The sequence below is a fragment of the Kogia breviceps genome, chromosome 8 (genome assembly GCF_026419965.1).
Source record: "Kogia breviceps isolate mKogBre1 chromosome 8, mKogBre1 haplotype 1, whole genome shotgun sequence".
NCBI classification, from domain to species: Eukaryota; Metazoa; Chordata; class Mammalia; order Artiodactyla; family Physeteridae; genus Kogia; species Kogia breviceps.
Window position 1 is genome coordinate 89,459,119 of NC_081317.1, and position 24,887 is coordinate 89,484,005.

Consider the following 24,887-nt stretch of genomic DNA (forward strand, 5'->3'; position numbering starts at 1 on the left):
GAAAGGCAGACTAGGATTCAAACATAATGTATGACTCCAGTCTGTGCCTGTTTCCAGTGTGCCAAGCACCACACTTCTCATTTATTTATCCTCCCTGCCTCTCTCTGAATAGGATTGCTTCTATGATACTACCTTACAGCACAGCACAGGGGATCTATTAAAAGATACATTGTGAATTCAAGTTGGGACGATAAAAGGGGTGATAAATAAGAGGCAAAGAGGAGCTTGGAATCAGCCTCGTGGAGCTCTTGTTATTCGTGCTTTGGTCTGAAAATTCATTTTTACATCTGATTTCTATAGAATTCTGCTACTTTTAGTTTAAGAATGCTTTTGTTTTGGATGGTAGTTTTTGAATTTAAAGGCATAACATTTATTTTATTACATATAGTTCTGGTTGTGGACCTGTTATCTGTGTGTTGGAGCAGACCAGAAAGGGCTAGAAACTGGAACCAGATTTATCCTTGGGATGGGCAGGTGATGACAGGAGAGAGGTAATGCAAGTAAATTAAACCCTTATAGATGGTATATTAGTTTCCTAGGGTCGTTGTCACAAAGTACTACAAGATGGTGGCTCAAAACAACAGATATTTATTCTCTCACAGTTCTGGAGGCTAGTCTAAAATCAAGGTGTTAGCAGGGCCATGGTCTCTGAAGGCTCTAAGGGAGACTCCTTCTTTGCCTCTTTCTAGCTTCTTGTGTTTGCCTGCAATCCTTGGCATTCCTTGGATTATAGATACATCACTCCAGTCTCTGCCTCTGTTTTTTTTTTTTTTTTTTTTTTCGTTACGCGGGCCTCTCACTGCTGTGCCCTCTCCCGTTGTGGAGCACAGGCTCCGGACGCGCAGGCTCAGCAGCCATGGCTCACAGGCCCAGCTGCTCCACGGCATGTGGGATCCTCCCAGACCGGGGCACGAACCCGTGTCCCCTGCATCGGCAGGCGGACTCTCAACCACTGCGCCACCAGGGAAGCCCTCTGCCTCTGTTTTCATGTGCTGTTCTCTCCTGTGTGTTTGTGTCTCTGTGTCTAAATTTCCCCCTTCTTATAAGAACACCAGTCATATTGAATTTAGGGCCCAGCCTAACACAGTATGATCTCATCTTAACTTGATTACTTCTGCAGAAGCCCCTATTTCCAAATAAGGATGCATTCACAGGTTCCAGGTGGACATGAATATTGGGGGGGGTCACTATTCAACCCAGTGCAAATGGTATCCAGAGAGTAAGCAGCAAATGGCTTTGTGTGCAGTCAGCATGAGGAGAGACCCACTGGAGTAGGTGTAGGTTCTGACCAGTAAGTAAAGCAAAACAGGACACTCTAGAGGTTGTGCAGGTTGTGATTAGAAATTCAGGTAGATCATGACCCTTTGATCAGTGTAAGCAGGTAATAGAGTCCTTACTCCAGGCCGGCCTATACTTTCTATTGGACCCTGGCAAAAGCAGGCTACAGTATTTGAGGTACCAGGCATATGATCAGTTTGCCAAGAAAGAGAACATGTCAGGTACCCAGGATTTGAATCATGAGTGGCATTTGGTCTCAGGAATAAGGAAAAGCTCAGCTAAGAGAGGGGGGCCAACTAGATCAGGGCCAGCCATGCAGCAACTGTGACTCGCTGCTGAGTCCCAGCGAGGTGGCTGAAGCATCCAAAAATCCCCCCTTCCTAGGGATAGGCCTGGAGCCAGGCAGCACTGAGCCTTCAGTGCTTGGTGGATGACGGATAGTAAGGAGAAATGAATTAGAGACTTCATTATTATAATTCACAAACTGTCAGCATCTGACATTGGCAAGTGTTAAGGTGCCCTGGCAAGGTATAAATAAGAGTGGTATCTCTGGGTACTAGTGAGTGCTTTAGATAAAGGAGAATGAAAAACTTAATAACATTAAATGTCATTTGTAAAATGAAAGCTCTTGCCCTTCCTAGGAAACACTTTGTAGGTCAGCCTGTCTGCTCTCATTAGAGAGGCTGAATCAGAGGTTGAGTTGTTTTAACGTTAACACCTTTTCTTTTTAAATAAATTGCTTGATAACACTTCCTTGGAACTTCGACTATTTCTTTAACATATTCAAAATCCAGCCTGTCATGTAGTTCTAGGATTCTGAGTGATCTATACTGTGTTTCTCCCCTCACTGTTAAGCTGGACTGATTTCTGTGAGAATTATGTCCTAGACAATTCGTAAGAACAGAGAACCCCAGTGCTGGTGCTAGTTGAAGCCTTCTTCACCTACCTGCCTCCACTGTTCTTTTGTCATTGATTATTTTTGGGAGCCCTCTGGATTCCATCAGACCATGTTCCTTAGTTTCCAAAGTTATCACAAACAGTTCTGTGGTGAATGTTACTGTTCATAACACTAATAAATTTTTGTATGCCAAATTATTTGCTTAGGATAAATTGCTAGAAGTGAAATTGCTGGATCAAGGATATGCGATCTTGAATGCTTTTTTTTTTTTTTTTTTTTTTTTTTTGCGGTACGCGGGCCTCTCACTGTTGTGGCCTCTCCCGTTGAGGAGCACAGGCTCCGGACCGGCAGGCTCAGCGGCCATGGCTCACGGGCCCAGCCGCTCCGCGGCATGTGAGATCCTCCCAAACCGGGGCACGAACCCGTGTGCCCTGCATTGGCAGGCGGACTCTCAACCACTGCGCCACCAGGGAAGCCCTTGAATGCTTTTTATACATATTTCCAAATTACTCTTCAGAAAAGTTTATGCTCTCTCGTTGTATATGTAAGCGCTCTTATCCCCGAACTGTAACACTGGATATTTTTTTTGAAGTTTATCAATTTGGTAGATCATATTTTTCTTTAAATTAATTGCTTTTTATTTTTGGCTGCATTGGGTTTTCGTTGCTGTGCGCGGGCTTTCTCTAGTTGCGGCAAGCCGGGGCTACTCTCTGTTGCAGTGTGCAGGCTTCTCTTGTTGCGGAGCACAGGCTCTAGGCGTGTGGGCTTCAGTAGTTGTGACGTGTGGGCTCAGTAGTTGTGGCTCGCGGGTTCTAGAGCACAGGCTCAGTAGTTGTGGCACGCGGGCTTAGTTGCTCCATGGCGTGTGGGATCTTCCCAGACCAGGGCTCAAACCCATGTCCCCTGCATTGGCAGGCAGATTCTTAACCACTGTGCCATCAGGAAGTCCCTAATTGCTTTTTTATTGCTAGATTAGTTGAACATATTTTCATGTTTATTAACCATTTAAAAGTTCTTGTTTTTGGAATTACCTGTGAATATTCTTTGCCCATTTTCTTTTGGAATGTATGCTTTGATCCCATTTCTTCTTTTATGGAACAAATATTAATTGAGCACCTTTTATATGTTAGGGCCAGACAATGTTCTAGGTGAACAGCACAGACAAAATCCCTATAATTAAAGAGTTTATATTCTAATATAGTGAGGCAGAAAATAAATAAATATGTTGTATGACAAGTAGGGATAAGGACTGTAAAGAAGGTGCCATGAAAGGCAGGTAAAGATGATGGTGGGCAGGGATGCTATTTATAAAGGTGGTTTGGGGAGGCCTCTCTGATACCACTGGTATTTAAGGGGAGACCTGAAGAAGATAAAGGCACAAACTCTGCTGATATTGGGGAAAGCATTATAGCGGCGGGAACAAAGAGTGCAAAGGGCCTAAGGCAGGATTGTGTTTGACTTGTGATGTGATCATAGTTTGGTGAGTGCGGGAGAGAGTTAGGAGGTGAATTTGAGAGGTAGCAAGGAGTGGGGTGGATGTGGGGTTACAGACCACGTAGGGCCTTGGAGCCAGAGTGAGGAATTTGGATTTCATTCTGAGTGAGATGGGGAGCCATTAGAGCATTTTGAATAGTGAAGTGATATGACCTGACCCAACGTTTTGAAAGAACATTGGTGTTGCTAAGTAGAGACTAGACTGTGAGGGACAGTGATGGGCTCTGGAAGACCAGTTAGGAGCCTCTTGCAATATATCAGATGAGAGACCCTGGAGGTGTGGTGCAGGTAGTGACAGGTGATTCTGGATATGTAACATAGAACCAATAGATTTGCTGATGGATCGGATGTGAAGTGTGAGGGAAAGAGAAGCTAAAGAAGATCCAAGGTTTCTGACCTGAGGAGCTGGTAAGGCAGTTGCCATTTGCTGAGAAGGGGAAATGTGGGAAAGAGAGGATTGGTGGTGATCCGCGAGAGCTTTTTATGTGATGAAGTGTATTAATCTTTTGCCATTTAGGCGGAAAGGTTTTTTCCCTCAATTTGTTGTTAATTAACTTTGTTAGTTGTGTTTTGCTGTACAGAAATGTCAGCTTTTAAATCTTATCATCTGTTAATCTTTTTAGTTTTCTGGTATTGCTGTCATGTCTAGACAGGTTCTAAAAAATAATCACCAGCTTTCTTTAAGTATTCTCATGGTTTAGTGTTTGCATTTAACTCTTTAATCTGGTTAGAGTTAATTTTGATATAGACTGAATTACAGTTCAATCTTAATTTTTATCATATAATTAACCTGTTATCCTAGCATCATTAAACTATTTGTTCTCTGCTAAGAAAAATGATCCTATCATTTCCTTTGAATTGGGAACGAGGGGTGTGTGACAGGTTGTGTGAAGAGGTACTATATCACGTATTTGTGTTTAGCAAGCCCCTAGTCTTGTTTTGGTTGATGACTTGGTGACTGTAATGTCTGAGTATAACAGATTATAAACATTTATCTCCTGAGTCTCTTCCATTCCCAAAAGAGGTACTTGCCTTAGAAGGTGGCTTTCATCAGTTCCCTCAATGATTGTGAATTCTGCCTTGCGGATGGTATGTGACCTGTTTTTAACCACAGCCTGTGTCCTCCTACCAAATATGCTTTTTTGTGACCTACTTTTGTCAACTGACAATTCCTCTGGGATTTTAAACTAAAATTTGCTTCAGCAATAAAAACACTGACTACAGTGTATACTTCCTGTCCATTTAACTGTACTGTAGATTCCAAAGCCGTAGATTCCAAAGCCCTGTAACATTTACATTTGCCACTTACATTCTCTGTGCTCTAGCCCTTACCCGACCTGTGGATACTTTAGAGGTGACAATAGTCTTTAACTAACTGGATTTTCTTCTTTAAGGCAAGAAATGGGTTTCTTATGTTATTAATAATGTTTACCAAATCTTAAACTTGGGTGAAGTCTTCAAGCTTGGAAGTAAACCTCCAGCACGTTGTTAACCTTAGAAATTTGTGTCAAGGCTGATTGAACCTAAATCTCTTAAATGCTTTCTTTGTGTTTTGTAGAGAGGGAAATACGAGGTTCCTAAGTGGCTCTCCCCCAGTAGTATTCTGCTTCTTCAACAAATGCTACAGGTAATCTTTGTTATTTAGTTTAAAATAATAGAAGTCTTTTGTAATTATTTGATTTTAAGATGTCTGTAGTGCTACTACATTTATGTATCAGCTGTAAAAAAATTCCATTCATTATATCTACTCTGCAGGTATTCTCTACTAGGTGCTTTCTTTGCAAATGCATTTTTTTTTTTAAAGACTGCTACCATATATCTTTGCTGATTTGGTTTTTCTTCCTTTTTCCTGAGCATTGCCTTTTTTTTCTAACCAGCTCTTGCCCACTGTTTTCTGTTTTCTTGCTCCCACTCTTTTTCCATTAGATATATAGTAGATACGGAATAAATGCTTAAATGAGCTGATGTACAATTGAGTGGCCCCCATGATCTAGTGCAGTGGTTCTCAAACTTTAGCATGTATCAGAATTGCCAAATGGGCTTATTGAAACACAGATTTCTGGGCACCACCCTGAGAGTGTCTGATTCAGGACACTGGGGTAGGGCTAAGAATTTGCATTTCTAATAAGCTCCCAGATGACACTGATACCGCTGGTCTGGGAACCATACGTTAAGAGCCACTGATTTGGTGTTACGATCTCTGAGGGTGAAAGACAGGAGCGCTGAAGTCTAGTTATCCACCCTACCAATCAATAGGCATGTCACCTAACCTGGTTCTGACCTATAAAATGGGGATTCTGAGCTTGGCCTCAGTGCTTGCTACATAGTGTTACGTGGATAAAATGAGATTAATGGGAAACACTTTGAAAAATGAGTACCTTATTAGCAATATTTTTTTCATTATTATGTATTCAGTTTTCCCATATATTAAGCCATCTCTACTTTTCATTCAAAATTTACCTTAAGCTCACCTACCTTAAGTAGGGCAAGACCACCAAATCTCCATAATGAGATTGAAAACACCTCATCCCGTCTTCTAAACTCCCCAAAACTTAATCTTTGTTGATTAATTTTTCTCTCCTCACATTTGAAAATTACAAATGGAAAAGAAAGTTGTGCTTTTCAACTTCTTATATGTGATTGTAAGCTCATCGGAGGTAAAGATTGCATATTCAGTGTGAATGCCCTGCATTGTGCCTGCTTGAATATTAAATTGGTGAATATTTCCTGTGAATAGGTTTTCCAGCAAAAGACTATTACATCATACAATAGGTTGACTTAACTTCATGAATAATGTCTATACCAATGAAGTTCATGTTTGTTAAACATTTATCTTCTAAGCCCGTGTTGGTAGCTATAGTTTTCTTGCCTCTATTCCCTTTTTAAAAGAATTTATTCCAAGGCCATTTTAAGGTCTTTGACAGCATTTTTGTGATGATAAAGTTTACATCTGTTCTGATGAATTTTGAGTTCTCAAGAGGAAAGGTGTTCTGTGCTGTTTAAAATGTTAATCTCCAGCTACCTCTCAATGACCACTAGGTGGACCCAAAGAAACGGATTTCTGTGAAAAATCTATTGAACCATCCCTGGATCATGCAAGATTACAACTGTCCTGTTGAGTGGCAAAGCAAGACTCCTGTAAGTAAAATGAAATCCAGTAAAAAACAAAACCAAAAACTTTGTGTGGATTCAGGATGTACAATGATGTGGTCTAAATACAAAAAATATATTTTGTAGACTTATCTGTCAGATTGGTGTTTGGGAGATTGTAACTGAATTGTATATTTGCCTGTTAATCTCTAGGACAGTGGCTCCTAACCGGGCCTGCACATGAGAATCACAAGGACCTTAAAAAAAAGTGCCTGTGCCCCGTCCCACAGCAATAAATGGATATTTTTTAAAAGCTCCCTGGTGTTTCTCACATAGTCAGAATTGTGAACAGTGCTCTGGGAATCTTAGGCAAGTTACTTAACTTTTCCAAACCTATATATTCGTCTGTAAAAAGTAGGTTAAACCTGTTCTTTGGGCTTGCCTGGTGGCACAGTGGTTGAGAATCCGCCTGCCAATGCAGGGGACACGGGTTCGTGCCCCGGTCCGGGAAGATCCCACATGCCGCGGAGCGGCTGGGCCCGTGAGCCATGGCCGCTGAGCCTGCGCGTCCAAAACCTCTGTTGCGCAACGGGAGAGGCCACAACAGTGAGAGGCCCGTTTACCGCAAAAAAAAAAAAAAAAAACCTGTTCTTTCTATTTCCCAGAGTAGTTATAAGGTTATAGAGGTTCTCAAACTTTTAAGTCTGAGATAATGCTCTTATTATTATAATGCTCTTATTATTCACTTATTAAAATATTTATTCATCGATTCATTTAAAAGTAACAGTACTAAACCTATTACAGTTTATCACAAATATTTTTATGAAAAATGACTATTTAAAAAATAAATTTAGTGGGAAGACTATCATTGTTTTACATCTTTGCAAATTTCTTTAAAGTCTAGCTTAATAGAAGACACTTGGATCTCACCTGCTTCTGCATTGTTTTGCTATGATGTTTTTTTTTTTTTTTTTTTTTTGTGGTATGCGGGCCTCACTGTTGTGGCCTCTCCCGTTGTGGAGCACAGGCTCCGGACGCTCAGGCTCAGCGGCCATGGCTCACGGGCCCAGCCGCTCCGCGGCATGTGGGATCTTCCCAGACCGGGGCACGAACCCGTGTCCCCTGCATCGGCAGGCGGATTCTCAACCACTGCGCCACCAGGGAAGCCCTGCTATGATGTTTTGATTGGAGATCCTCAGGGGTCTACAGACCATATTGTGAGAACTGGTCTAATATATATATGAAAGAACGTTATTTATTTTTAACATCTTTATTGGAGTATAATTGCTTTACATTGGTGTGTTAGTTTCTGCTTTACAACAAAGTGAATCAGTTATACATATACATATGTTCCCATATCTCTTCCCTCTTGCGTCTCCTTCCCTCCCACCCTCCCTATCCCACCCCTCTAGGTGGTCACAAAGCCCTAAGCTGATCTCCCTGTGCTATGCGGCTGCTTCCCACTAGCTATCTGTTTTACATTTGGTAGTGTATATATGTCCATGCCACTCTCTCACTTTGTCACAGCTTACCCTTCCCCCTCCCCATATCCTCAAGTCCATTCTCTAGTAGGTCTGTGTGAAAGAACTTTAAATAACACAAAGTGCTATGCAAATTTAAGCAGTTATATTAATAAGTATTCCTACATTAATGTTTTAAAAAATATTTTTTTAACAAATGGCAATTTGAACTTGGTAAAAATGTGAGCATTACTAAAGGGTATGTATAATATTTTTTAATTGAAGTATAGTTGATTTACAATGTTGTGTTAGTTTCAGGTGTACAGCATAGTGATTCAGTTATGCATATGTTTATTTTTTCAGATTATTTTCCACTATAGGTTATTATAAGATATTGAATGTAGTTTCCTGTGTTATACAGTAAATCTCTGTTGCTTATCTATTTTATGTAAGGGGTATGTATACTTTGTATATTAGCGAACTATTGCTGCATAAAAAACCACCCCAAAATTTAGTGACTTGAAACAGTAATAATTTATAATTCTGTGGATCAGCAGTTTGGGGCTCAGCCAGACATTTCCTATGTGAGTCTTACCTGGGGTCACTCATGTGGCTGCAGTTAACTGGTGACTTGACTGTGGCTGGATGGTCTAAGCCTTACTCAGAAGACCAACTGTTTGTGCTGGTTATTTGTTGGGCCACACTGTCCAGCATTGTACAGTCTGGGTTCCTTGATATGTCAGCTGGATTCCAGAAGAAGCAGAAAGTGGGCAAACCCTAACACCCAAGCTTTTTTTTTTTTTTTCTGCACCGCGTGGATGTGGGATCCTAGTTCCCCGACCAGGGATCGAACCCACGCCCCCTGCATGTAAGTGCAGAGTCTTAACCACTGGACTGCCAGGGAAGTCCCATACTCAAGCATTTTTCAAGCCTCTGCTTGCATTGTGCTTACTAATGTCTGGCCAGAGCAAGCCACAAGGCAAAACCCAGAGCCAGTATGGAAAGTGTAGCCATCAAAGTTCTTATCCTCTTTTCATAGATAAGGAAATCAAGAAATTAAACATAACTACTTAAATAAATCTAGTGAAAAGAGTGGCACTGCTTTACATCTTTGCTGATTTCTTTAAAGTCTAGCTTAGTAGAAGACACTTGGGTACTCATCTGTTTCTGCATTCAGTCTGTTTTGACATGTTGTTTTGATTAAAGCATATGGAGAAAATGCAGCCTTACACAAATACATAGTTAGAAAAAGCATTTTAATGCTTTAAAGAAGAAGTGTTTTAATAGCCTTTTCAAGTAATTGGGGATGTTTTTTGATAATCTACTACTGCGTCTGCAATGGAGAGGGGTATGTGCATGGGTCAACAAAATAGCTTGGATACATGCCACATTATAGACCTGATACAGCTGTTGGGTATTTGCTTTCTGGAAGAATTACACCAATAAGTATAAATACTTGGAAAAATAGACTATGTTTGTTTTTAACCCCTTCTCACTAGTCTGCCAACTCTTATGACCATGCAGCCTGATCTGAAATTCCTCCTGATTCTCCTGTGACCGTCAACTCCTAAAATCTCTCTTCTCCATATTTCCCTTAACCTTCCAAGATATCTTCAGTATCTATTGAGCAAACACAATTAGAGCTGCAACTTAATGCTAACAACCATCCACACTGAGAGCCTAGGACAGCAGAGTATACGGAGTCTGAGCAGCACAGCAGCAGGACCAGGGGAGCTGTGACGTGCTCTTGTGAGGTGGAGAAGGTGGGTGGTGCACATGCCTGTGTTCAGCCATTGGGGGTCATCATTTCTCCATGTGTGGGAGGACTTTGCATGTCTTCTTAGCCGTGATCTTTAATAAGGTAGGATATGCTACTGTTTGCAGTGGAACAGACACCCAAATGAAGAAAGTCTCTGATTTCAACAACACAAAGATTATTTTAAATTAGGGCACAGTATAAGGTAAGATACATAGTTTTGAGTGTTCCAAAAAAGTATATGATTTTCCTTACATCTTAGTATAATAATTACTAATATTTATTGAATGCTTACTATAATAGAAAAGTGTGCTACTGTAGTACTATAATATAATATAGACAGAGCCCTTAGGATAGTACCTTTAAAGGCTTTGTTTTTAATTCTTACTAACTCATTTAATCCTCATACAAACCCTCTGAAGTAGGTACTGTTATTGTCCCCATTTACAGATGAAGCAACTGGACACAGAATCATGAAATAACTTGCGCAAGGTCAAATAACTAGTAAGTGTAGAACCAGGATTTTAACCCAGACAGAAGGGCTCCAGAATATAATGGATCTGACAGGCCAACTAATTCAAACTCAGGGCCTGTATTCTGTATAGCTACAGCTATACATTGAGCCTTTGTGATGAGCATTAGTTGTCTGGTCTCTGTTGGAATAGCTACTGGAATAGAGTCATGGAGAGGTGGCATTATGGTGTGGTAGGAAAAACCCTGGGCCAGGATGAAAAATGCCAGTTTCAGGCAAGTTGCATAAATTTTTCTGAGTCTTCATTTTCTCACCTCTAATATGGGTATTCTAATGCCAGTCTCTTCTGTATGTTTGGATCACGTTTTGTCATCTATAGAGTGCCTTTAAATGTTATGTCATTAATCTGTCATGTCTGCCTTACAGAGCTGTCGCAGGGATCAAATGAGTTATATACAGAAGAGCTATAAGGGATTATTGCTTTTCGAAGTATTTGCTTTTCTGCCTCAGTATTGTGTTTCATCAAGAGTGAACTATAAAAAATAATTCAGATTTAGTTGGATATTTAAGGTATAGATGCTATTCTGTAACTCTATGCATGATCTCCTTCTATCATTTTCACACATAGCTCTAGTACCCAAGTATTGTATCAAATAGAAGTTATATTAAGTTCTGTTTTCTGCCCTACTGAACAGGAAATGTAGCAGACACGGATAATCCAAAATAATTGGCTAGCTTTGGGTATGCATTTTTGTACTTAATTTAACTGGAGCATGTGTGGCTGAGAATTCAGAGTACTTAAAGTGTTGAGTGCCTTTGGAAAACTTGAGATAAACCATATTTTTCAGACTTTGGTTCTTGTCCCACTCTTTTCATTCTTTCCAGTTCAGGAGCCCAGCAAAGAAGATCGCATCTCCTTCCTACCCTTCCTTTCCTCCACACACCTTCTGGTAAAGTTACAGAGCAAGAGGCTATGGGGGAGAGGTTTCTGTTGTTAAGAAAGTAACTTAAGATCATGGAGGGAACCCCAGAAATCATTTCCTTCATGCTTGAGCAGTGGTATCAACAAGAAGATACCCAACTGGCTGGTAAAGTGTCCAGGCTTCTGAGGTTGAGCCCTTCCTGAAGCAGGAATCTACATTTTGGGGAGCTTCTAAGGTCAAAGCAACACGATGAAAACTTACTTGTGGCATTTTTGACTTTCATAAAACCATCAGTATAAACCTTTGTGGTCTCCCCATTCTCCATAGCCCTTGAGGTTGAGCTTGTACCAGCCAATCACGCAGGTCATTGTCTATATTGTTCCTGTAGTTTCATGATGGCAACATGACTTTCTCTTGAGTCCGATGTTACAAGTGTGGTGTCCAGAACAAGGGAAGGTCATGATATTGCTCTGCCGCATGCTGGTACCTTGAAGGTCAGTGAAAACCTGAACTATGTGATCTAAAAAAAGGGCCAGAATGGTAAGGGGGGTTAATCATTAAAACAGTAGTTAAAGGAACTGGAAAAGAGAAAACTTGGAGAGGAAAGGTTGTTGATAATAGGAATATTCAAATTTCTGAAAGTTCTTATACCAAAGAGGAAATAAAATTATGACTGTTAGTAAAAATAGTTAACAGTTTTTTGAGGGCCTACTCATTTAAGGTGATGTACTAGGTACACCACATAGGTTACATATATTGCATGGCAGGTGCCATCTCTGTTTTACAGATGATGAAACTGAGGTTCAGAGTGATGTAGTAATATGTTCAAGGTCACATGGTTATTTTGTGATGTAATGATTAAAACCAAGGTCTCTCTACTTCCAAAGCCTGTCAGCTGTCAGACTGTACCAATTCACAGTGGATAGGGATCACAGGGAGACAGACCTTAGGGGAAGAGGAAGAAGCTAACCATCTCAGCTGTTCTGGAGAGGAAGACTAAGCAGAAAGTGAAACATCCCATATTGGGGCTGTTGTGAAGCGAATTCTTACATTGGAAAGATGACTTTAAAATTACATTCCTTATGATTCTTTTCCCATATGATTTTCTGAACTCCTGTTCCAGGTCCAGGCCGGACCCTTCCTGCCTTTTCATTCTCAGTGATCCTTGTTTGGTTCTGAGAACTCATTTCTGGCCCCATCTCTGGTGAGGTCTCATCATGCAGGGATCACAATACTTGGATAATTTCTGTCCTTAAGCAAAATAAAATTTGTGTAGCGGCTGTGTCACTTCTTCCTTTTAAAAATTGTGCTTTACTGGTACCTTCAGCATAATGATGATTGTGCAGCATCTATGGCACCATCATAAGTGCTCCTTGGATTGCGCTAAACCCAAACATAACCTGGGGGACAATATGCTACAAGTCTGAGCCACTCTTTTACCCAGTCTGTTGTCCTACCAGTGATTTTGGATGCCTAGATGACTGCTCTTTGATGCAAATGCCGGTCGGTCCCTGTCTTGCGGTAGAGGAGGAGAATATAGTCCCTTGGCTGCACAGCAGAATTTTAACAGTTGATCAGATGATGAGGGTGATGTGAAGGGCTGGGAAAGAGAGCTCATCATCTTCTTGAACTTGTTATTGTTATTTGCTTATATCTTTAAAAATTGCAGGGGATGTTTATTCGTGTGTTTTTTTAATAAATAAATTTATTTATTTATTTTTGGCTGCGTTGGCTCTTTGTTGCTGGGCGTGGGCTTTCTCTAGTTGCGGCAAGCGGCGGCTACTCTTCGTTGCAGTGTGCGGGCTTCTCATTGCGGTGGTTTTTCTTGTTGCAGAGCACGGGCTGTAGGCATGCAGGCTTCAGTAGTTGTGGCTCGTGGGCTCTAGAGCGCAGGCTCAGTAGTTGTGATGCACAGGCGTAGTTGCTCCGTGGCATGTGGGGTCTTCCCGGACCAGGGCTTGAACCTGTGTCTCCTGCATTAGCAGGTGGATTCTTAACCACTGCGCCACCAGGGAAACCCGAGAATGTTTATTCTTACCCAAGAGTTTGACAAACTCGTGTTGTTTTTACATGTTGGTGTTTGATTTTACCAGGTAATTACGGTAATTTTAAAATTTCAAAACCATAAATATTTTGTAATTTTTTGTTACTAAAGTTGATACAATTTTTTTGTAGCTTATTCACCTTGATGAAGATTGTGTAACGGAACTTTCTGTATATCACAGAAACAACAGGCAAACAATGGAGGATTTAATTTCACTGGTAAGAAATACAGCATGAATTTGAGAGTAATATCTTTTGTTTCATCATTGTTTTTTATTTTATCAGTACATTAAAAATAGTATAGCATTTTTCAGACCTATGATTTTATCATGGGTGTAAATATTGCACTTATTTTATGTTTATGTGTGTTTTCCACTCAACTCTTTTTTCTGATGTCTGGTGGATATACTCTTTAAAAATGAGATTGATCAAAGAGACTTACAATGGAAAAAAAACTTTTAAGAAACGTAACAAACGAGTCCAGAGAATTGACAGAGTTTCAATTTTGACTACTTTAAATTCTCTAACATGGAACTGTGATTCTGTTGTAGAAATGAGGTAAACACAAAGCAGTTTTCATTTTACCTGAAAGCAACCTTGTAGCATCGCATCACCCCCAACCTTATGAACCAAATACCATGAAATCATCATCATGATTTCTGGTACTGGATCATTTTAGCTCTTTCAGATGCTTAATCTCTAGATCACACATGTGGTTTTTTTCTAGAGATAGAGGCACTCACATCTGTCTCTGAGTACAATCTAACACGATGGGCAGAGATCACAGCCAACATGGCTCCTGGTTCAGTACTATGTCTCTCATCACCTATGAATCGTATTTGTTTTTTTCTCTTTTCTAACTTGAAAGGTAAAGGCCTTAAGCAATTTTTTTTAAACTAACCAAAGCTTTACTAAGCCACAATTGTTTTCAGTGAGCAGGAGATATGAAGGAATTCTTTTGAATGACATAATACGTCTTTTGAATGACAATTCCAGAAAAACGGAACATGTCTAGAAAACAATGATAATTTACTTTTTCATGGAATGAAAGGGGATGGTAAGAATTGGGAACCGCTGCCAGATATGTCAGGTCCTCAGTATTTTACAATGAAAATTCGAAGTTTTCATGTAAACAAGTTAAAAAAAATTACATGACCTTTTCTTTGGAATGCTCTTTAATAGAAAACTATATTTTGGATTCAAAAAATTTCTTCTTAAATTTTTATTATAGAAATTTTCAAACAGCTACAAAAGTAGAGAGACTAGTATAATAACAATGGTTTTCCATGTACTCATCATCCAGTTTTAACAGTTTTATTAACATTTTGCCAATTTTATCTATATTCCAACACTAACCTCCATCTGCCCTTTTTAGCTAGGGTATTTCAAAGCAAGTCCCATATATCATGTCATTTTATTCAGAAAAAACTTAGTATGAGATTCACAAACTTTAAAAATCTGAATCTTAAAAGTAACATACTCAGAATTTCAAGAATCATTAGGGAAAAAAATGTCTTTAAAATAGTATCCTTTATGTGGTGTCCACATAATTTTCAAACTTAAAAGTGAAATGGAAATGGGAATTGTTTTCTTCTGATAAAGGAAACAAAATAATGAGGTATGATAGAGATTGTTTTCCTGGTGTTACATCTCTTTAAAAATCTCAGTTATCCTGAAAGCTAGTCATGACCAAGATCAAGAATGTGTGAGGAAAGTAATAGCTTTTCTTCTTGTGTACTTTTCCCTCATTCTTAAATGCCTGTTTATACGTATTTTCCAGTCCTAGGGATGAGTAGACAACATCTTCTTAACCTTGCCTGAACATTGTAATCACCTAGGAACTTTAATCCTGATGCCTAAATCCCACCCCCAGAGATTATTATTTCATTGGTCTGGGGTATGGCATAAGCATCACAATTTTTAAAAGCTTTCCAAATGATTGCAGTGTGTAGCCAGGAATTGAGAAGTATTACTCTAGATTCTTGCTCTTCAAAGTGTGATCTAGAATCAGCAGCATCAGCATCACTTTGTGCTTGTTAGAAATGCAGAATCTCCGTCCCACCTCAGACCTGCTGAATCAGAATCTGCATCTTAATAAACCCTAAGTGATTCATCTATACATTAAAGCTTGTGAAGAATTGGTCTAAGTCAGTGGTTCTCAACTGGGAGTGATTTTGCCCCTCAGGGGACATTTTTGGTTGTCACAACGGGTGTGTGTGTATATGCTAATGGCATCTAGTGGGTAGAGGCCAGGGATGCTGCTAAATATCCTAGAGAATAGCCACTCACCACAAAGAATTATTCAGGTCAACTATCAAATAGTGTTGAAGTTGAAAAATCCTAGTCTGGGTGGTTTCAGGGAATTCACATTGGTTCTAGGTACTCTCCAGTTTAAAGAGGCTTGGGAAAACCAGATTTGAGATCAGCCGTGGTCTGTTATATTTTTTTTTCTGGCATCTTGGGATCTCTAGGGGGCTGACTAGACAGGACAGAGATCAGTTTAATGTGATCCATGCTGGGTATGGTGCTGCTGATCTTTGTGTAAAGAGAGAGAAACAATATTATTCCCAAACATTCAACTAATGGAATTACCACTTTTATATTATATACATGAGCATTCTTAAACTGCTTTTTGTATGTGGAAGTGAGAGTCTCTCGTGTATCATGATTTTGAGCCATCTCATAGTCCTGTTGAGATTTCCTCCTGTGGTGCTAGAGCTTCCACTTCATAGCTTTCCTTACTTTCCCCCGATCTTCCAGCCATGAGTGGCTCTCGATTGTGGAGCAGCCAGTTATCTATCTGGCTTCGCTGAGGGTCACATGTGCACACGAGAACCTACAGACCAAGACAGATCCTTTCCTCTCACCCCTGCAGTGCAAACGCCCATGTGTTCTGGTGGTGGAAGTTTAAAGATTGAGGGCCTCGGGAGCAAGGTCAGGAGAAGGATGGTGGGCCACTCCTCAATTTCTCAAACCCTCTGTTCCAGTAGCTGCCTCTCCTCAGCCCAGGTGCCCGGGCAGTCCTTTAACATTTGGCTTGCCTGAACAGTAACTGGGGATTTTAAAATGTTTTTTTGTTTTCTAGAAATGGAACCTTCTTTATAACAGGTAAACCTATTGCTTTACTTTCAGACATTTGACTTTCAAAAGAGGGAGCTGCCTAAAAGATAAGGGAGACATTGGTTGCATTAGACTTGGGGACCGACACCACCTGAAAAGCATAACTAATGTGTTGATTTATCTGTTATTAAACATAGAACTCCCCTGTGCATCTTATTGTAATAAGTAGTATGAAGTGGCTATGGCAAAAAAGTTATTAAAAGGATGCTTTTTTGCCTAGGGAAGTAGAGTTTCCAGGATTGTAAAACTCTGAGGCCTGTTTAGAAAACTCCACCTAAGACTCTTAGCGCCTTCCAGGTATTGTTTACAATGCCTGGGTTATGCCATTGTTGACAAGCAAGTGGCAACTTGTTTCTGAGCAATTGTCTCTAATCAGTTTATGGCATCTCTTTCAAAAAGGCAGCTATCACACATGAGACCATGGATGTGGGAGGTACAGAAAAAACCTTTAACTAGCTTCTTTAAAGTAGAGAGTGATTATAACTATGTAGTTTTCACCTAGTTTCCAAGTACCTTCTCCATGAAACCTTTTCTGTCCTTCCTTTCCCCCAGCCTTTCTGGATTAAAGGCAACATTCCATGATAATTTATCACAGTGTTATACTTCTTCCACTAGATTGATAGATCCATTATGAAATTTTTCAAAGCATATACTATGATTGTGGCCATCTAAAATGTTAACAGATAAAATTTATTAATAAAATCAGAGGTGATAGTAGACCTCTTTGGATTGTGCACTTTGTGAGGTACATAGCACAAAATATTATTTAGCATTAAAATTTAACACTTTTGCAGGGCAGAGAGTCTGAAAGTCTTGAGTACATTATTTAGAAACGTTCAGTTATTCACGTAGATTGAACAGACATGTTTACATCCAACACTTCCTAAAACCTCACTAAAATATCAATAAAGGAATAAAAAGACAAACAATTCACAATGAAGAGAATAAAAGAGGAGACAAAAGAAATGTCAGGGCTTCCCTGGTGGCGCAGTGGTTGAGAATCCGCCTGCCGATGCAGGGGACACGGGTTCGTGCCCCGGTCTGGGAAGATCCCACATGCCGCGGAGCGGCTGGGCCCGTGAGCCATGGCCGCTGAGCCTGCGCGTCCGGAGCCTGTGCTCCACAACAGGAGAGGCCACAACAGTGAGGCCCACATACCACAAAAAAAAAAAAAAAAAAAAAGAAATGTCAGTAAAATTTTAGAAGTTACAAAATGGCTAAGTGGCAGCTGACCTAGCATTTTAGAGAATACTGAAAGCAAAGTGCCTGCAGTGGGAAAAGGCAGTAAGCAAATTGATTAGAGCCCTGGAGCTCCAGAAAGGCTCAGGAATCAGAGGTCCTAGGAACCTCTGGAGTCAGGGAAGTGAGCAGGGTGGAAACAGGAAGATTGGTTGAAAGTCTGTATTAGGAGCAGTTAGATTGCTAGGTCCCTCTGTTTACCTTGTGCTGTATGATAGCCACCTCTTCTCCACTCCAGCAAAGATTGGAGACATTGAACAAGAGGCAGTCTTGTACCAGATGCAGCTCAAGTGGGGGGTGATGAGCTATTCTGAAATGGATGCATTGACACACACATTCCTCTTACTGAACAGTGAACCACTGCCTCTAACTCTCTTCCCTATTCAACTCTGAGAATGCTAGGATCAGGATTTTATCCTAATTGCAGTGGGGTTGGGGAAAATATTGGGAGACTCATCTCTAGGGAAAAGCCAAGAGAAAAGACCTACTATACCAATGGTTGGGAGTTCAGGTTCCTGTCTGTTCACCTTAGAGAGAAGCCCATAAGGTAATGAGCAGGCCTAAACTACACAAGAGTCTTAAGTAGCTGCATAGTTATACTGTTTGCTTTCAAATAGAGACAGACAGCCAAAGATCACCAGACTTTGGAGGACGGCCTCTAACATGAAAGTCAAAGATCAAAACAAATGGGGTGGTGGGAGAGAAGGAAGAAAAAGCAAAGATGCTCAGAAAAAAACAGATAATGCAGGGAGTGGAAGAAAATAGCTAAGAAACAATAATTAATATTCTCTGAGATAAGAGAAGCTATTTCTTTTTTGAAATAGGAATAAGATGACTAAAATAACATTTTAAGAGATACTCTTGAAGATTTAAAATATGACTACAGAAATGAAAAGCTCAGTAGAAATGTTTGAAAATGAAGGTAATGTGAAATCTTTCAAAAGTAGAACCTAAAGACAAAGAGATGCACAAAGAAAAGAGAAGGGATAAGAAAGGTCCAACATAGACATAATAGAAGTTGCAGGAAGATAAAACAGAGAAGAAGAAGGGGAAGGAAACCATCACAGAAATAGTACAAGAAGAAATATTCCAGAACTGAAAGGTATGAGTTTCTAAGAATGAAGTGACTTAACTAGGGTTTGGAAAAATGGATGAAAATAGATTCACACAAAGGCCTGTTTTAGTGAAATTTCAGAAAACTAGGAAGAAAAAGGAGATCCAAAAAGTTTCTAGAGACAAGAAACAAAAGGTCATACACAAAGGCTTGGGAATCAGAAAGACTTCAGATTTTTCGATAACTGTACTAGAAGCTAGAAGACCATGGGACAGTGCCTTCAAAGCTGTGGAAATTATTGTCAGCTTGGAATTCCATACTCAGCCAAACCAGAGTCAAGTGTGTGGATAGCATACAGTCATTTATCAGACACGCAAGATCTCAAAAAATTTACCTCCTGTTCATCCACACTCAGGACGTTGTTGGAGGAAATGTTCCACCAAAACAAGAAAGTAAACGAAGAGAAAGGAACAGGTGGGATCTAGGAAACCAAGGGGTATATTGTAGGATAGAAGTGAAGGGAACCCCTCAACCAACAGTTGAGTTGCAGGCTGAGAAAGAAGCCAGCCCAGAGTGGAGCATAGAATGCAGACATCAGGTGGAATGTCTCCAGAAGTGAGACAGAGGAGGAGACAGATTAGCTGATGTGTTGTGAACATGTTGGGAGGAGGTGAAGAGTGTTGGAGAGTGTGGAGTTGAGTTAGTAAGATGACTAACTGCTTCTTTTTTATTTTTAACTTCAAGAAAAAGTTTCAAAAGAAGAAAATGCAAGGATAGCACCCTGTGTGGTTTGGTTGCAGGGCTGATATTCAACCAGTATGGCCATACAGATTATTAAGATACTAGAATATTTGTATACTGATTGGTAAATAACTACTACACTGAGTGCCCTCACTGTTGCCCTGTTACCTCCCTTAGGCCTGGTACCTCCCTCTGGTCCTGCCTCATACCCAGCAATTAAAAGGTTAATAATTGGCATGGCAAGGGTTTCCCAGGAACCTACTCACATTTTGGCCTCTGTTTTGATTCACTGGGGTCAGGGTACCATTAAATTTTTTGAATATTGCCTTTACTTAGTTGCAAATACTATTTATATAATCACAATAATGTAAATGTTGATTTAACTAAAAATTATAAAACTATAATAGGAGGATGCAGGGAAGTATGTTCGGGGGAAGGAAGGAGTTGTAGTAGAGCTAAATTCTTATTTTCTATAGTAAGAAATCTAGAGATAATATCTGAAGCTGAAAAAAATTAAAGCTGTATAAGCAATTAATTTAGAAATATAGAAAAAACAGCCGAAGGTGCCTTTTAGGGAGTGGAAATTGTGTGTATGTGGGAGTGGTGTAGGGGATTGCTGTCTTTCGTTATATGCTTTAAAGCCAAAAATATTTTCTCAATTCTGAACGTTTGTTACATTGAGGAAAAAATTAATTCAAAATAAAACATTATTTCAAAAAGCAAGTTTAGTCTTCTAAACAATTTGATTTTCTTTTCCTCCAGTGGCAGTATGATCACCTTACAGCTACTTATCTTCTACTCCTAGCCAAGAAGGCTCGGGGAAAACCAGTTCGTTTAAGGCTTCTTTCTTCCTGTGGACAAGCCAATTCAACTGCAGTCACAAACATCAAGGTGAATGTCAGAAGCTTTTGTGTGAGTGCCTTCTGCTCTTGCCATGTGCCCACCTTGTTCATAAGTGGATACATGCCAGGGAAGTTAACTTTGCTGGTGTCAGGGCTCCACAAGCAAGACATTTTTATGATTTAAATATTTTTGATGAGGAAAATGGGAAATTCTGAATGTGAACACAGAATTTTGAATGTCTACATGGCATTAAAAAAAAATTTTCTCCCTCCCCTTTTTTCCACAAAAGTAACTCCTGATGTAGAATAATTTTAAGCCACAGATAAGCTAAAGGAAAATAGAATTTACCTATAAAGCTACTACCAACTATAGATAAAATAGTTTATATTTTATTGTATCTTTCCAGTCTTTTTTTAGTATGCTTGTTTATATAATTTATGTAAATTATAGTGCATATTATACTTTATATAACATGAAGTATTTCAGTGACTATTTTGATACTCACTTATATTAAGGGTTTAGGTTGTTTGTTTTGAGCAGCAGTTGTAGCTCATGCAACTCAGATTCCTTGTATGAGTTATAACCGAATTATTTTTTTCTATTTTGTTGACTTTGTCTCATTTTCCTTTGTCATGAACATTTAGGATGGTGGAGAAGGCTTACATATTTGGAAGCACCATGTTATTCCTAAGTGTTCAAATTAGTGTATGTTTTCTGTGTGATTCTTTATATCTCCCATGCCTTAAAATTACACCTTCCAAAAAATACTTTGCCAGATAGGTGTGGAGCTTTGTAATTATAATCTTTCCTCCATTAATTCAAGTTGCAGTTTAAATAGTTTTAGCATTAGGAAACTGTACTTTTGTCATTCTCAGAGAGAAGGAGTTGGCCCTCTTCATGGAATCCAGTATAGCAGAAATGATTATGTGTGTGAGGTGATATTTTTTCTTTAGATCTCAAAACTCTATTTTAAAAAAATGTTCAAATGCCACCTCTTTCATAATCTTTTTTTGAATGCTGAATGCCCCCCCCTGCCCCCCTCACTCCCCTCACCCCTCGCCCGCTGCCAGCATTTCCTTTAACAACTTAATTTAGACCTCTCTTCAATCACGTGCTGCAGGTATAGTGGGTCTTTTGTCCCTGCCACACCGAACTTGTCTCCCTTCTCTCCATCGTTGGTCTTTTGACCACATCAAGAACCAAAAGTGTTAGTGTAAGGGGCTGTTGTGTAAAGAAATCTCTGAAGTGAGATAATCTTATTGCTGGGTTGTTTTTCTAATCTGTTCTTAGAGAGTTGTACTGGGCTGGTGAATATCCCATGCCCAGGCAGATCTTTTACCCATGGACTCCATGAATCATCCTATCCCTCATCCTGCTCACAGGGCAAACCCTTTAAAGTCTCACACCCAAGTCAATACCTTTGGGTCTAAGAGGACACAAAAACATAACTTTGCTTCTGATCAAGGTAATTTCAGAAAGATATTAGATACCTCCATACTTAGAATAAACCTCAGCTAAATTTTAAGGTTTATGACACCCTAGTTAATGTTTAAGACCCTAGTTTAAAAGGTCTTAGACATTTTCCTAAGCCATTAGATTTTCTTATATCTGGATTGGCGTGGTCTCAATTCATCTACATATGTGAGTCATAGAGTATCCAAGTAGAAAGGATCTGGGAAGACATTTACTCTTATCTTCCATCTAATGAGCATTTATTTACCTAATAATTTAATCATTGGGGCATTTATATTATTGAGCCAATTTTTATAGCCAATAAAGAGATATTTTAATGACAAGCAATGAAGTAGAAATCAAATTTTGGGTTTTTTTTTTCTGGTCTTTATGCAACTCACTAAGGCTGGAAGCAAGCTATATAGTCTCTTTGTGCTATTCTCCTTGATAAAATCACTCTTTTTTCTCTGGAGTGTTGTTTATAAGAAAGTAAGTAATTCTGAACGGTTAATCAATAGATGCCACTTTCAGTGAAACAATAATACAATCTGATCTGAGAATCACAAAAGACCACGTATCATCAACATCATTAGCATTTTCAGGCACCGTGCTAGCTCTTGGGAAACAAATCTGTATAAAGGGTAGTGCTTGCTGTCAAACAGTTAAGTTGAGGCAAGATATACGTATAGATAATACTACATCGTAGTAGGTGGCGTGTGCCAGCTAAGTGCTAGAGGTGTGTGGTAGGGGCTTTAGAAGGTGAGAGTGGTCACCATGGGTGATCTGAACTGGATCCATACTTAGGTTTAGAAAAATGCAAAAGAAGGAGCACAGAATTCAGGGCAAGATAAATGGAATTAGCAAAAACTCAGGCACCTAAATGTGCTCGATGTATTCTTTTGACAGTGACTAGACTTGTTTGGTTAAAATAAAGAGTTCAAGGGGGGAAAGTAAAAGAGGAAGAGAGTGAATGGGTGATCTGGAAGGGTAGCTGAGAGCTAGATTGTAGGGAACCTTGAAATGCCAGGTCAGAGGGTTACACTTTATGCTTTAAGTAATGGGAAACTGGGTTTTTGAGCAAGACATGACATGTCACCAACATGACTGATTTTCAGAATTCATCCAGTTGTATATAGGATTTTGTTCAGTCAGGGATGTTTATGTGCTTTTATTCTCTACTGCAGTACCCTGACAGCCTTCATTCATATGACACTGTGCTTTTCCCCACTGGGCATAGACTTAGCTTTAGTATTTTTCTCAGCCTAGCACTCCATGTAGCTAGTTCTAGTTGATAGTAATTGACAATCCTGGAGAACTCTGTCACCCCTGGTTGAGAGGGTGGGAAGATTGGTGGCAGGGACCATATTGTCCATTTGAATAGTTTAGGTATGAGAAGATTTGTCCTTGAATCAGAAAATTAGAAAAAAAAGGATGGAATGTAAGAAATTCAAGTACAGTTGCTTGGTCAGGCTAACTAGATATTGAAGGAAAGGAAAGGAGTGAAAAATTAAAAATCCAGCTGTACTCCATAGTCTTAGAATTTAGGGTGTATCTAGTGTACTCCTAGTTTTTTGAGGGGGAAGAGTGAAGGAAAATAAATGACTGGGGGTATTATTAGCATAGGACCCCGAATAGGCTGTCTCCAGGAGATCTTTCATAAGTCTAATTTATTCCTAGTAGAAATAGCGAGCTACTCAGTATGTTCTTGCAACCAAGAAACCTGTATTTCAGAGTCCCTTCCATCTTCTCCTTTGTCAGAGAGCTTCTTATTTATAGATTTGCAAAAGAGTTATTTGTTTGGTGTTATAGTGATTATCTGTTAATGATACGCTAAGTAGATTGCCATATAACATAAGAATGTTCCAAGGCATCTTGTATGAGAGTCAGAGATTCTCTTATCTAACAATTTGAATTAATTTTTTTTTTTTTTTTTTTTTTTTTTTTTGCGGTATGTGGGCCTCTCACCACTGTGGCCTCTCCCGTTGCGGAGCCCAGGCTCTGGACGTGCAGGCTCAGCGGCCATGGCTCACAGGCCCAGCCGCTCCGAGGATGTGGGATCCTCACGGACCAGGGCACGAACCCGTGTCCCCTGCATCAGCAGGTGGACTCTCAACCACTGCGCCACCAGGGAAGCCTTAATTAAAAATTTTTGACTTCCTGTTTTGGGTGGTGATCTCCTTCAGTCTACTGTCTCTCATTTGTTTCTGCTTTGAGGACCTTGCCCTGTGCCTGCAATATACTCTTAAAATTGAATCATGGTGGTGTTGTTTCTGAGTTCTTCTGTTTTTGAACAGTCAAAGAATCTGAGTCTAGAAGATGTGATCACCAGTGATGAAAATTATGTGGCCGGATTAATAGACTATGAATGGTGTGAAGACATTTCATCAACAGGTGTGGCTACTCCACAAACACCACAGGTTGGTTATTTTTATTACTGTTTAAAGTAGAATATGTTATCTCAATTATAAAAAATATCTAGGCTCTAACATAAGATCTAGTTTGTGCTTGCAAATTTAATGAATTCCTAAGCCATTGAAAATATTAATGGGAAATTGTTGGAATATAAATGAAAGGGAAGCCAATTATTTCCAAGTTGAAGAAAGCCAAGATTCCATTTTGGAGCACTTCACTGCTCTTTTTTCCTTCCCTTCCCTCCCCTCCTCTTTAAAAAATGAGGTATAATTTACATGTCCCTTTTGCTCCGCAAACTTATCAATACTTGATATTTTTTGTTATTTATTATTTTCTAATCTGGTGAGTGTAAAGTGATATCTCACTGTGGTTTTAATATGTACTTTTCTGATTATTAATGTATCTTTTCATATATTAATCAGCCAGTGGTTTTTCCTGTTTTATGAAATGGCTTTTTTTGTGTCCTTTGCCTATTTTTCTGTTGGATTGTTTCTTTTTTCTTGGTGGTATTGAGGAAATTCTTAATTTAATTTTAATTCTAATCCTTTGTTGGTTGTGTGTTGCAGGTATATTGTCTGAGTTTGTCACTTGTCTTTTTACTTTGATGGCAGA

At 39.5% G+C, this 24,887-nt stretch overlaps 1 protein-coding gene across 2 annotated transcripts in view; it reads left to right on the forward strand.

Moving 5' to 3' along the window:
- MELK (maternal embryonic leucine zipper kinase) overlaps positions 1–24,887 on the forward strand; it is an 81,591-nt gene that overhangs the window by 39,386 nt on the left and 17,318 nt on the right. Inside the window, exons 9-13 of one of the 2 annotated variants that reach the window (XM_059072170.2) lie at positions 5,229–5,297; positions 6,710–6,808; positions 13,547–13,633; positions 20,331–20,459; positions 24,158–24,280. In XM_059072170.2, coding sequence (XP_058928153.1) covers positions 5,229–5,297; positions 6,710–6,808; positions 13,547–13,633; positions 20,331–20,459; positions 24,158–24,280 — 507 coding nt within the window. The remainder of the gene's footprint in view (positions 1–5,228; positions 5,298–6,709; positions 6,809–13,546; positions 13,634–20,330; positions 20,460–24,157; positions 24,281–24,887) is intronic. The other variant, XM_067039699.1, reaches the window with a different exon arrangement.